The 13,939-nt window shown below is 44.6% G+C and overlaps 2 protein-coding genes across 4 annotated transcripts in view; both read left to right on the top strand.

Moving 5' to 3' along the window:
* The window catches only part of LOC311022285 (collagen alpha-3(VI) chain-like), a 152,913-nt gene that overhangs the window by 63,007 nt on the left and 75,967 nt on the right, over nt 1-13,939 (top strand). The gene's annotated exons all lie outside the window — the stretch shown is intronic.
* LOC311022117 (collagen alpha-3(VI) chain-like) overlaps nt 2,096-13,939 on the top strand; it is a gene marked incomplete at both ends in the record, with an annotated part of 35,143 nt that continues 23,299 nt past the window's right edge. The window contains 7 exons of the mRNA XM_084023148.1: nt 2,096-2,107; nt 2,590-2,653; nt 4,587-5,110; nt 6,286-6,859; nt 7,946-8,469; nt 9,646-10,219; nt 12,133-12,732. Of these exons, the coding sequence (XP_083879274.1) occupies nt 2,096-2,107; nt 2,590-2,653; nt 4,587-5,110; nt 6,286-6,859; nt 7,946-8,469; nt 9,646-10,219; nt 12,133-12,732 (2,872 nt within the window). The remainder of the gene's footprint in view (nt 2,108-2,589; nt 2,654-4,586; nt 5,111-6,285; nt 6,860-7,945; nt 8,470-9,645; nt 10,220-12,132; nt 12,733-13,939) is intronic.

Here is a 13,939-nt window from a genome sequence, read left to right on the forward strand (position 1 = left end):
GCTGCAACAAATATCAAATGACCCGAATTCCGCTCTATTTGTGTCTGAGTTCACTGACCTTCCCACTGTCCAAAAACAGCTCTCCTCTCTAATGACCACAGCATTAGTGAGGGCCACGCCCATGACACCTACAGTAACTGGTAAGAAAGTGACAGATTATTACCTTTTCAAGATCATGTTAGGATGCAATTTGAACTGTTTTAATTTGTTTTTCACCAGATTCAGGTCAGCCAGTAGCACTTTGCCAAAGCTGTTATACCAGCATTAATAGAGTTAGTGTTTTAAAACGTGGTGTTAGCCTTCATCAAGAGAGTTCTGCGCAGAAACAAGTTTGACACATGTACCTAAATATATCTCAAATTCTGTTTCCTAGTGGAGAGGCAGCCAAAAGGAAGGGATGTTGTGTTCTTGTTGGATGGATCTGAAGGTACGAGAAGGGGATTCTCAGATATGCGAGACTTTGTCCAAAGAGTAGTAGAGAACCTCAGTGTGGATGACAAGAAAGACCGTGTCTCAGTGGTTCAGTACAGCAGTGATCCAACTGTCCAGTTCTATCTGAACACATACAAAACAAAAGGCGAGATTCTTGACACTGTCAGAGGTTTGAGGCCCATAGGTGGAAGACCTCTCAAAACTGGAGCAGCTCTCCAATACTTGAAGGACAATGTCTTCACAGCTTCTGCCGGAAGTAGACGCCTGGAAGGAGTTCCACAACTCCTAATATGGCTAAGTGGTGGACCATCCTCTGACAGTGTTGATGCACCAGCCTCCGCTCTCAAACAGCTGGGTGTCTTGACCTTTGGAATTGGAACCAGGAGCTCTGATAGCAGGGAACTGGAGAAGATATCCCATGATGCCAATTCGGTTCTCTCTGTGTCTGAATTCACTGACCTTCCCCGTATCCAACAGCAACTTCAGTCATCATTGGAGGCTGTGGTTGTTGATGTCACAACAGAATCACCAACTGTACTTGGTATGTTGACAAGCACACGCTCCTACTGGCCTAGAAGGCCACCTAGCGTATTTTACCTACGCTGAGGGAAATGAATCAAGTTTAGCCCCATGTGTGCATTTAAATACTGACTGGTTTGTGCTTTCCTATAGCTTAATATTCAAGAAGGAAGTGCTAGCTGCTTTTAATAAAAATAGTCCACCACTTATTAGTCTATTACAAAGGTGTACCTTTTGCAAAAGTTTCAATCTTTTATCTTCCTGTCTTTTCTCAGTTGACACTACAAATAAGGATATTGTATTCCTGTTGGATGGTTCTGATGGCACAAGGAATGGCTTCCCTGCCATGCGTGATTTTGTCGCGAAAGTCGTGGAGAAACTCAATGTGGGCGAAAACAAAGACCGTGTCTCTGTAGTCCAGTACAGCAAAGAGGCTGACGCCCATTTCTATTTGAAAACATATACCTCAAGAGAGGATATTTTGGAGTCGGTCAGAAGGCTGACACACAGAGGAGGCAGTCCTCTCAACACCGGGGCTGCCCTCCAATACGTCAGAGAAAACATCCTAACGAGCTCCTCTGGGAGTCGGCATCTGCAAGGTGTTCCACAGTTGGTGATCCTGCTAAATGGTGGAAAGTCTTTTGACAATGTTGGTACCCCTGCCACTGTTCTCAAACAACAGGGCGTCTTTGTGATTGGCATTGGGACAAGGAACTCTGACAGTGGAGAGCTGCAACAAATATCAAATGACCCGAATTCCGCTCTATTTGTGTCTGAGTTCACTGACCTTCCCACTGTCCAAAAACAGCTCTCCTCTCTAATGACCACAGCATTAGTGAGGGCCACGCCCATGACACCTACAGTAACTGGTAAGAAAGTGACAGATTATTACCTTTTCAAGATCATGTTAGGATGCAATTTGAACTGTTTTAATTTGTTTTTCACCAGATTCAGGTCAGCCAGTACCACTTTGCCAAAGCTGTTATACCAGCATTAATAGAGTTAATGTTTTAAAACGTGGTGTTAGCCTTCATCAAGAGAGTTCTGCGCAGAAACAAGTTTGACACATGTACCTAAATATATCTCAAATTCTGTTTCCTAGTGGAGAGGCAGCCAAAAGGAAGGGATGTTGTGTTCTTGTTGGATGGATCTGAAGGTACGAGAAGGAGATTCTCTGATATGCGAGACTTTGTCCAAAGAGTAGTAGAGAACCTCAGTGTGGATGACAAGAAAGACCGTGTCTCAGTGGTTCAGTACAGCAGAGATCCAACTGTCCAGTTCTATCTGAACACATACAAAACAAAAGGCGAGATCCTTGACACTGTCAGAGGTTTGAGGCCCATAGGTGGAAGACCTCTCAAAACTGGAGCAGCTCTCCAATACTTGAAGGACAATGTCTTCACAGCTTCTGCCGGAAGTAGACGCCTGGAAGGAGTTCCACAACTCCTAATATGGCTAAGTGGTGGACCATCCTCTGACAGTGTTGATGCACCAGCCTCCGCTCTCAAACAGCTGGGTGTCTTGACCTTTGGAATTGGAACCAGGAGCTCTGATAGCAGAGAACTGGAGAAGATATCCCATGATGCCAATTCGGTTCTCTCTGTGTCTGAATTCACTGACCTTCCCCGTATCCAACAGCAACTTCAGTCATCATTGGACACCGTGGTTGTTGATGTCACAACAGAATCACCAACTGTACTTGGTATGTTGACAAGCACACGCTCCTACTGGCCTAGAAGGCCACCTAGCGTATTTTACCTACGCTGAGGGAAATGAATCAAGTTCAGCCCCATGTGTGCATTTAAATACTGACTGGTTTGTGCTTTCCTATAGCTTAATATTCAAGAAGGAAGTGCTAGCTGCTTTTAATAAAAATAGTCCACCACTTATTAGTCTATTACAAAGGTGTACCTTTTGCAAAAGTTTCAATCTTTTATCTTCCTGTCTTTTCTCAGTTGACACTACAAATAAGGATATTGTATTCCTGTTGGATGGTTCTGATGGCACAAGGAATGGCTTCCCTGCCATGCGTGATTTTGTTGAGAAAGTCGTGGAGAAACTCAATGTGGGCGAAAACAAAGACCGTGTCTCTGTAGTCCAGTACAGCAAAGAGGCTGACGCTCATTTCTATTTGAAAACATATACCTCAAGAGAGGATATTTTGGAGTCGGTCAGAAGGCTGACACACAGAGGAGGCAGTCCTCTCAACACCGGGGCTGCCCTCCAATACGTCAGAGAAAACATCCTAACGAGCTCCTCTGGGAGTCGGCATCTGCAAGGTGTTCCACAGTTGGTGATCCTGCTAAATGGTGGAAAGTCTTTTGACAATGTTGGTACCCCTGCCACTGTTCTCAAACAACAGGGCGTCTTTGTGATTGGCATTGGGACAAGGAACTCTGACAGTGGAGAGCTGCAACAAATATCAAATGACCCGAATTCCGCTCTATTTGTGTCTGAGTTCACTGACCTTCCCACTGTCCAAAAACAGCTCTCCTCTCTAATGACCACAGCATTAGTGAGGGCCACGCCCATGACACCTACAGTAACTGGTAAGAAAGTGACAGATTATTACCTTTTCAAGATCATGTTAGGATGCAATTTGAACTGTTTTAATTTGTTTTTCACCAGATTCAGGTCAGCCAGTAGCACTTTGCCAAAGCTGTTATACCAGCATTAATAGAGTTAGTGTTTTAAAACGTGGTGTTAGCCTTCATCAAGAGAGTTCTGCGCAGAAACAAGTTTGACACATGTACCTAAATATATCTCAAATTCTGTTTCCTAGTGGAGAGGCAGCCAAAAGGAAGGGATGTTGTGTTCTTGTTGGATGGATCTGAAGGTACGAGAAGGGGATTCTCAGATATGCGAGACTTTGTCCAAAGAGTAGTAGAGAACCTCAGTGTGGATGACAAGAAAGACCGTGTCTCAGTGGTTCAGTACAGCAGTGATCCAACTGTCCAGTTCTATCTGAACACATACAAAACAAAAGGCGAGATTCTTGACACTGTCAGAGGTTTGAGGCCCATAGGTGGAAGACCTCTCAAAACTGGAGCAGCTCTCCAATACTTGAAGGACAATGTCTTCACAGCTTCTGCCGGAAGTAGACGCCTGGAAGGAGTTCCACAACTCCTAATATGGCTAAGTGGTGGACCATCCTCTGACAGTGTTGATGCACCAGCCTCCGCTCTCAAACAGCTGGGTGTCTTGACCTTTGGAATTGGAACCAGGAGCTCTGATAGCAGGGAACTGGAGAAGATATCCCATGATGCCAATTCGGTTCTCTCTGTGTCTGAATTCACTGACCTTCCCCGTATCCAACAGCAACTTCAGTCATCATTGGAGGCTGTGGTTGTTGATGTCACAACAGAATCACCAACTGTACTTGGTATGTTGACAAGCACACGCTCCTACTGGCCTAGAAGGCCACCTAGCGTATTTTACCTACGCTGAGGGAAATGAATCAAGTTTAGCCCCATGTGTGCATTTAAATACTGACTGGTTTGTGCTTTCCTATAGCTTAATATTCAAGAAGGAAGTGCTAGCTGCTTTTAATAAAAATAGTCCACCACTTATTAGTCTATTACAAAGGTGTACCTTTTGCAAAAGTTTCAATCTTTTATCTTCCTGTCTTTTCTCAGTTGACACTACAAATAAGGATATTGTATTCCTGTTGGATGGTTCTGATGGCACAAGGAATGGCTTCCCTGCCATGCGTGATTTTGTCGCGAAAGTCGTGGAGAAACTCAATGTGGGCGAAAACAAAGACCGTGTCTCTGTAGTCCAGTACAGCAAAGAGGCTGACGCCCATTTCTATTTGAAAACATATACCTCAAGAGAGGATATTTTGGAGTCGGTCAGAAGGCTGACACACAGAGGAGGCAGTCCTCTCAACACCGGGGCTGCCCTCCAATACGTCAGAGAAAACACCCTAACGAGCTCCTCTGGGAGTCGGCATCTGCAAGGTGTTCCACAGTTGGTGATCCTGCTAAATGGTGGAAAGTCTTTTGACAATGTTGGTACCCCTGCCACTGTTCTCAAACAACAGGGCGTCTTTGTGATTGGCATTGGGACAAGGAACTCTGACAGTGGAGAGCTGCAGAAAATATCATATGACCCTAATTCCGCTCTATTGGTGTCTGAGTTCACTGACCTTCCCACTGTCCAAAAACAGCTCTCCTCTCTAATGACCACAGCATTAGTGAGGGCCACGCCCATGACACCTACAGTAACTGGTAAGAAAGTGACAGATTTTAACCTTTCAAGATCATGTTAGGATGCAATTTGAACTGTTTTAATTTGTTTTTCACCAGATTCAGGTCAGCCAGTAGCACTTTGCCAAAGCTGTTATACCAGCATTAATAGAGTTAGTGTTTTAAAACGTGGTGTTAGCCTTCATCAAGAGAGTTCTGCGCAGAAACAAGTTTGACACATGTACCTAAATATATCTCAAATTCTGTTTCCTAGTGGAGAGGCAGCCAAAAGGAAGGGATGTTGTGTTCTTGTTGGATGGATCTGAAGGTACGAGAAGGGGATTCTCAGATATGCGAGACTTTGTCCAAAGAGTAGTAGAGAACCTCAGTGTGGATGACAAGAAAGACCGTGTCTCAGTGGTTCAGTACAGCAGTGATCCAACTGTCCAGTTCTATCTGAACACATACAAAACAAAAGGCGAGATCCTTGACACTGTCAGAGGTTTGAGGCCCATAGGTGGAAGACCTCTCAAAACTGGAGCAGCTCTCCAATACTTGAAGGACAATATCTTCACAGCTTCTGCCGGAAGTAGACGCCTGGAAGGAGTTCCACAACTCCTAATATGGCTAAGTGGTGGACCATCCTCTGACAGTGTTGATGCACCAGCCTCCGCTCTCAAACAGCTGGGTGTCTTGACCTTTGGAATTGGAACCAGGAGCTCTGATAGCAGAGAACTGGAGAAGATATCCCATGATGCCAATTCGGTTCTCTCTGTGTCTGAATTCACTGACCTTCCCCGTATCCAACAGCAACTTCAGTCATCATTGGAGGCTGTGGTTGTTGATGTCACAACAGAATCACCAACTGTACTTGGTATGTTGACAAGCACACGCTCCTACTGGCCTAGAAGGCCACCTAGCGTATTTTACCTACGCTGAGGGAAATGAATCAAGTTTAGCCCCATGTGTGCATTTAAATACTGATTGGTTTGTGCTTTCCTATAGCTTAATATTCAAGAAGGAAGTGCTAGCTGCTTTTAATAAAAATAGTCCACCACTTATTAGTCTATTACAAAGGTGTACCTTTTGCAAAAGTTTCAATCTTTTATCTTCCTGTCTTTTCTCAGTTGACACTACAAATAAGGATATTGTATTCCTGTTGGATGGTTCTGATGGCACAAGGAATGGCTTCCCTGCCATGCGTGATTTTGTCGCGAAAGTCGTGGAGAAACTCAATGTGGGCGAAAACAAAGACCGTGTCTCTGTAGTCCAGTACAGCAAAGAGGCTGACGCCCATTTCTATTTGAAAACATATACCTCAAGAGAGGATATTTTGGAGTCGGTCAGAAGGCTGACACACAGAGGAGGCAGTCCTCTCAACACCGGGGCTGCCCTCCAATACGTCAGAGAAAACATCCTAACGAGCTCCTCTGGGAGTCGGCATCTGCAAGGTGTTCCACAGTTGGTGATCCTGCTAAATGGTGGAAAGTCTTTTGACAATGTTGGTACCCCTGCCACTGTTCTCAAACAACAGGGCGTCTTTGTGATTGGCATTGGGACAAGGAACTCTGACAGTGGAGAGCTGCAGAAAATATCATATGACCCTAATTCCGCTCTATTGGTGTCTGAGTTCACTGACCTTCCCACTGTCCAAAAACAGCTCTCCTCTCTAATGACCACAGCATTAGTGAGGGCCACGCCCATGACACCTACAGTAATTGGTAAGAAAGTGACAGATTATTACCTTTTCAAGATCATGTTAGGATGCAATTTGAACTGTTTTAATTTGTTTTTCACCAGATTCAGGTCAGCCAGTAGCACTTTGCCAAAGCTGTTATACCAGCATTAATAGAGTTAGTGTTTTAAAACGTGGTGTTAGCCTTCATCAAGAGAGTTCTGCACAGAAACAAGTTTGACACATGTACCTAAATATATCTCAAATTCTGTTTCCTAGTGGAGAGGCAGCCAAAAGGAAGGGATGTTGTGTTCTTGTTGGATGGATCTGAAGGTACGAGAAGGAGATTCTCAGATATGCGAGACTTTGTCCAAAGAGTAGTAGAGAACCTCAGTGTGGATGACAAGAAAGACCGTGTCTCAGTGGTTCAGTACAGCAGTGATCCAACTGTCCAGTTCTATCTGAACACATACAAAACAAAAGGCGAGATCCTTGACACTGTCAGAGGTTTGAGGCCCATAGGTGGAAGACCTCTCAAAACTGGAGCAGCTCTCCAATACTTGAAGGACAATATCTTCACAGCTTCTGCCGGAAGTAGACGCCTGGAAGGAGTTCCACAACTCCTAATATGGCTAAGTGGTGGACCATCCTCTGACAGTGTTGATGCACCAGCCTCCGCTCTCAAACAGCTGGGTGTCTTGACCTTTGGAATTGGAACCAGGAGCTCTGATAGCAGAGAACTGGAGAAGATATCCCATGATGCCAATTCGGTTCTCTCTGTGTCTGAATTCACTGACCTTCCCCGTATCCAACAGCAACTTCAGTCATCATTGGAGGCTGTGGTTGTTGATGTCACAACAGAATCACCAACTGTACTTGGTATGTTGACAAGCACACGCTCCTACTGGCCTAGAAGGCCACCTAGCGTATTTTACCTACGCTGAGGGAAATGAATCAAGTTTAGCCCCATGTGTGCATTTAAATACTGACTGGTTTGTGCTTTCCTATAGCTTAATATTCAAGAAGGAAGTGCTAGCTGCTTTTAATAAAAATAGTCCACCACTTATTAGTCTATTACAAAGGTGTACCTTTTGCAAAAGTTTCAATCTTTTATCTTCCTGTCTTTTCTTAGTTGACACTACAAATAAGGATATTGTATTCCTGTTGGATGGTTCTGATGGCACAAGGAATGGCTTCCCTGCCATGCGTGATTTTGTCGCGAAAGTCGTGGAGAAACTCAATGTGGGCGAAAACAAAGACCGTGTCTCTGTAGTCCAGTACAGCAAAGAGGCTGACGCCCATTTCTATTTGAAAACATATACCTCAAGAGAGGATATTTTGGAGTCGGTCAGAAGGCTGACACACAGAGGAGGCAGTCCTCTCAACACCGGGGCTGCCCTCCAATACGTCAGAGAAAACATCCTAACGAGCTCCTCTGGGAGTCGGCATCTGCAAGGTGTTCCACAGTTGGTGATCCTGCTGAATGGTGGAAAGTCTTTTGACAATGTTGGTACCCCTGCCACTGTTCTCAAACAACAGGGCGTCTTTGTGATTGGCATTGGGACAAGGAACTCTGACAGTGGAGAGCTGCAGAAAATATCATATGACCCTAATTCCGCTCTATTGGTGTCTGAGTTCACTGACCTTCCCACTGTCCAAAAACAGCTCTCCTCTCTAATGACCACAGCATTAGTGAAGGCCACGCCCATGACACCTACAGTAACTGGTAAGAAAGTGACAGATTATTACCTTATCAAGATCATGTTAGGATGCAATTTGAACTGTTTTAATTTGTTTTTCACCAGATTCAGGTCAGCCAGTAGCACTTTGCCAAAGCTGTTATACCAGCATTAATAGAGTTAGTGTTTTAAAACGTGGTGTTAGCCTTCATCAAGAGAGTTCTGCGCAGAAACAAGTTTGACACATGTACCTAAATATATCTCAAATTCTGTTTCCTAGTGGAGAGGCAGCCAAAAGGAAGGGATGTTGTGTTCTTGTTGGATGGATCTGAAGGTACGAGAAGGGGATTCTCAGATATGCGAGACTTTGTCCAAAGAGTAGTAGAGAACCTCAGTGTGGATGACAAGAAAGACCGTGTCTCAGTGGTTCAGTACAGCAGTGATCCAACTGTCCAGTTCTATCTGAACACATACAAAACAAAAGGCGAGATCCTTGACACTGTCAGAGGTTTGAGGCCCATAGGTGGAAGACCTCTCAAAACTGGAGCAGCTCTCCAATACTTGAAGGACAATATCTTCACAGCTTCTGCCGGAAGTAGACGCCTGGAAGGAGTTCCACAACTCCTAATATGGCTAAGTGGTGGACCATCCTCTGACAGTGTTGATGCACCAGCCTCCGCTCTCAAACAGCTGGGTGTCTTGACCTTTGGAATTGGAACCAGGAGCTCTGATAGCAGAGAACTGGAGAAGATATCCCATGATGCCAATTCGGTTCTCTCTGTGTCTGAATTCACTGACCTTCCCCGTATCCAACAGCAACTTCAGTCATCATTGGAGGCTGTGGTTGTTGATGTCACAACAGAATCACCAACTGTACTTGGTATGTTGACAAGCACACGCTCCTACTGGCCTAGAAGGCCACCTAGCGTATTTTACCTACGCTGAGGGAAATGAATCAAGTTTAGCCCCATGTGTGCATTTAAATACTGACTGGTTTGTGCTTTCCTATAGCTTAATATTCAAGAAGGAAGTGCTAGCTGCTTTTAATAAAAATAGTCCACCACTTATTAGTCTATTACAAAGGTGTACCTTTTGCAAAAGTTTCAATCTTTTATCTTCCTGTCTTTTCTCAGTTGACACTACAAATAAGGATATTGTATTCCTGTTGGATGGTTCTGATGGCACAAGGAATGGCTTCCCTGCCATGCGTGATTTTGTCGCGAAAGTCGTGGAGAAACTCAATGTGGGCGAAAACAAAGACCGTGTCTCTGTAGTCCAGTACAGCAAAGAGGCTGACGCCCATTTCTATTTGAAAACATATACCTCAAGAGAGGATATTTTGGAGTCGGTCAGAAGGCTGACACACAGAGGAGGCAGTCCTCTCAACACCGGGGCTGCCCTCCAATACGTCAGAGAAAACATCCTAACGAGCTCCTCTGGGAGTCGGCATCTGCAAGGTGTTCCACAGTTGGTGATCCTGCTGAATGGTGGAAAGTCTTTTGACAATGTTGGTACCCCTGCCACTGTTCTCAAACAACAGGGTGTCTTTGTGATTGGCATTGGGACAAGGAACTCTGACAGTGGAGAGCTGCAGAAAATATCATATGACCCTAATTCCGCTCTATTGGTGTCTGAGTTCACTGACCTTCCCACTGTCCAAAAACAGCTCTCCTCTCTAATGACCACAGCATTAGTGAAGGCCACGCCCATGACACCTACAGTAACTGGTAAGAAAGTGACAGATTATTACCTTTTCAAGATCATGTTAGGATGCAATTTGAACTGTTTTAATTTGTTTTTCACCAGATTCAGGTCAGCCAGTAGCACTTTGCCAAAGCTGTTATACCAGCATTAATAGAGTTAGTGTTTTAAAACGTGGTGTTAGCCTTCATCAAGAGAGTTCTGCGCAGAAACAAGTTTGACACATGTACCTAAATATATCTCAAATTCTGTTTCCTAGTGGAGAGGCAGCCAAAAGGAAGGGATGTTGTGTTCTTGTTGGATGGATCTGAAGGTACGAGAAGGGGATTCTCAGATATGCGAGACTTTGTCCAAAGAGTAGTAGAGAACCTCAGTGTGGATGACAAGAAAGACCGTGTCTCAGTGGTTCAGTACAGCAGTGATCCAACTGTCCAGTTCTATCTGAACACATACAAAACAAAAGGCGAGATCCTTGACACTGTCAGAGGTTTGAGGCCCATAGGTGGAAGACCTCTCAAAACTGGAGCAGCTCTCCAATACTTGAAGGACAATATCTTCACAGCTTCTGCCGGAAGTAGACGCCTGGAAGGAGTTCCACAACTCCTAATATGGCTAAGTGGTGGACCATCCTCTGACAGTGTTGATGCACCAGCCTCCGCTCTCAAACAGCTGGGTGTCTTGACCTTTGGAATTGGAACCAGGAGCTCTGATAGCAGAGAACTGGAGAAGATATCCCATGATGCCAATTCGGTTCTCTCTGTGTCTGAATTCACTGACCTTCCCCGTATCCAACAGCAACTTCAGTCATCATTGGAGGCTGTGGTTGTTGATGTCACAACAGAATCACCAACTGTACTTGGTATGTTGACAAGCACACGCTCCTACTGGCCTAGAAGGCCACCTAGCGTATTTTACCTACGCTGAGGGAAATGAATCAAGTTTAGCCCCATGTGTGCATTTAAATACTGACTGGTTTGTGCTTTCCTATAGCTTAATATTCAAGAAGGAAGTGCTAGCTGCTTTTAATAAAAATAGTCCACCACTTATTAGTCTATTACAAAGGTGTACCTTTTGCAAAAGTTTCAATCTTTTATCTTCCTGTCTTTTCTCAGTTGACACTACAAATAAGGATATTGTATTCCTGTTGGATGGTTCTGATGGCACAAGGAATGGCTTCCCTGCCATGCGTGATTTTGTCGCGAAAGTCGTGGAGAAACTCAATGTGGGCGAAAACAAAGACCGTGTCTCTGTAGTCCAGTACAGCAAAGAGGCTGACGCCCATTTCTATTTGAAAACATATACCTCAAGAGAGGATATTTTGGAGTCGGTCAGAAGGCTGACACACAGAGGAGGCAGTCCTCTCAACACCGGGGCTGCCCTCCAATACGTCAGAGAAAACATCCTAACGAGCTCCTCTGGGAGTCGGCATCTGCAAGGTGTTCCACAGTTGGTGATCCTGCTAAATGGTGGAAAGTCTTTTGACAATGTTGTTACCCCTGCCACTGTTCTCAAACAACAGGGCGTCTTTATGATTGGCATTGGGACAAGGAACTCTGACAGTGGAGAGCTGCAACAAATATCAAATGACCCGAATTCCGCTCTATTGGTGTCTGAGTTCACTGACCTTCCCACTGTCCAAAAACAGCTCTCCTCTCTAATGACCACAGCATTAGTGAAGGCCACGCCCATGACACCTACAGTAACTGGTAAGAAAGTGACAGATTATTACCTTTTCAAGATCATGTTAGGATGCAATTTGAACTGTTTTAATTTGTTTTTCACCAGATTCAGGTCAGCCAGTAGCACTTTGCCAAAGCTGTTATACCAGCATTAATAGAGTTAGTGTTTTAAAACGTGGTGTTAGCCTTCATCAAGAGAGTTCTGCGCAGAAACAAGTTTGACACATGTACCTAAATATATCTCAAATTCTGTTTCCTAGTGGAGAGGCAGCCAAAAGGAAGGGATGTTGTGTTCTTGTTGGATGGATCTGAAGGTACGAGAAGGGGATTCTCAGATATGCGAGACTTTGTCCAAAGAGTAGTAGAGAACCTCAGTGTGGATGACAAGAAAGACCGTGTCTCAGTGGTTCAGTACAGCAGTGATCCAACTGTCCAGTTCTATCTGAACACATACAAAACAAAAGGCGAGATCCTTGACACTGTCAGAGGTTTGAGGCCCATAGGTGGAAGACCTCTCAAAACTGGAGCAGCTCTCCAATACTTGAAGGACAATATCTTCACAGCTTCTGCCGGAAGTAGACGCCTGGAAGGAGTTCCACAACTCCTAATATGGCTAAGTGGTGGACCATCCTCTGACAGTGTTGATGCACCAGCCTCCGCTCTCAAACAGCTGGGTGTCTTGACCTTTGGAATTGGAACCAGGAGCTCTGATAGCAGAGAACTGGAGAAGATATCCCATGATGCCAATTCGGTTCTCTCTGTGTCTGAATTCACTGACCTTCCCCGTATCCAACAGCAACTTCAGTCATCATTGGAGGCTGTGGTTGTTGATGTCACAACAGAATCACCAACTGTACTTGGTATGTTGACAAGCACACGCTCCTACTGGCCTAGAAGGCCACCTAGCGTATTTTACCTACGCTGAGGGAAATGAATCAAGTTTAGCCCCATGTGTGCATTTAAATACTGACTGGTTTGTGCTTTCCTATAGCTTAATATTCAAGAAGGAAGTGCTAGCTGCTTTTAATAAAAATAGTCCACCACTTATTAGTCTATTACAAAGGTGTACCTTTTGCAAAAGTTTCAATCTTTTATCTTCCTGTCTTTTCTCAGTTGACACTACAAATAAGGATATTGTATTCCTGTTGGATGGTTCTGATGGCACAAGGAATGGCTTCCCTGCCATGCGTGATTTTGTCGCGAAAGTCGTGGAGAAACTCAATGTGGGCGAAAACAAAGACCGTGTCTCTGTAGTCCAGTACAGCAAAGAGGCTGACGCCCATTTCTATTTGAAAACATATACCTCAAGAGAGGATATTTTGGAGTCGGTCAGAAGGCTGACACACAGAGGAGGCAGTCCTCTCAACACCGGGGCTGCCCTCCAATACGTCAGAGAAAACATCCTAACGAGCTCCTCTGGGAGTCGGCATCTGCAAGGTGTTCCACAGTTGGTGATCCTGCTAAATGGTGGAAAGTCTTTTGACAATGTTGTTACCCCTGCCACTGTTCTCAAACAACAGGGCGTCTTTATGATTGGCATTGGGACAAGGAACTCTGACAGTGGAGAGCTGCAACAAATATCAAATGACCCGAATTCCGCTCTATTGGTGTCTGAGTTCACTGACCTTCCCACTGTCCAAAAACAGCTCTCCTCTCTAATGACCACAGCATTAGTGAAGGCCACGCCCATGACACCTACAGTAACTGGTAAGAAAGTGACAGATTATTACCTTTTCAAGATCATGTTAGGATGCAATTTGAACTGTTTTAATTTGTTTTTCACCAGATTCAGGTCAGCCAGTAGCACTTTGCCAAAGCTGTTATACCAGCATTAATAGAGTTAGTGTTTTAAAACGTGGTGTTAGCCTTCATCAAGAGAGTTCTGCGCAGAAACAAGTTTGACACATGTACCTAAATATATCTCAAATTCTGTTTCCTAGTGGAGAGGCAGCCAAAAGGAAGGGATGTTGTGTTCTTGTTGGATGGATCTGAAGGTACGAGAAGGGGATTCTCAGATATGCGAGACTTTGTCCAAAGAGTAGTAGAGAACCTCAGTGTGGATGACAA

Source organism: Eutrigla gurnardus, assembly GCF_963514095.1.
Source record: "Eutrigla gurnardus genome assembly, chromosome: 12".
Lineage (NCBI taxonomy): Eukaryota > Metazoa > Chordata > Actinopteri > Perciformes > Triglidae > Eutrigla > Eutrigla gurnardus.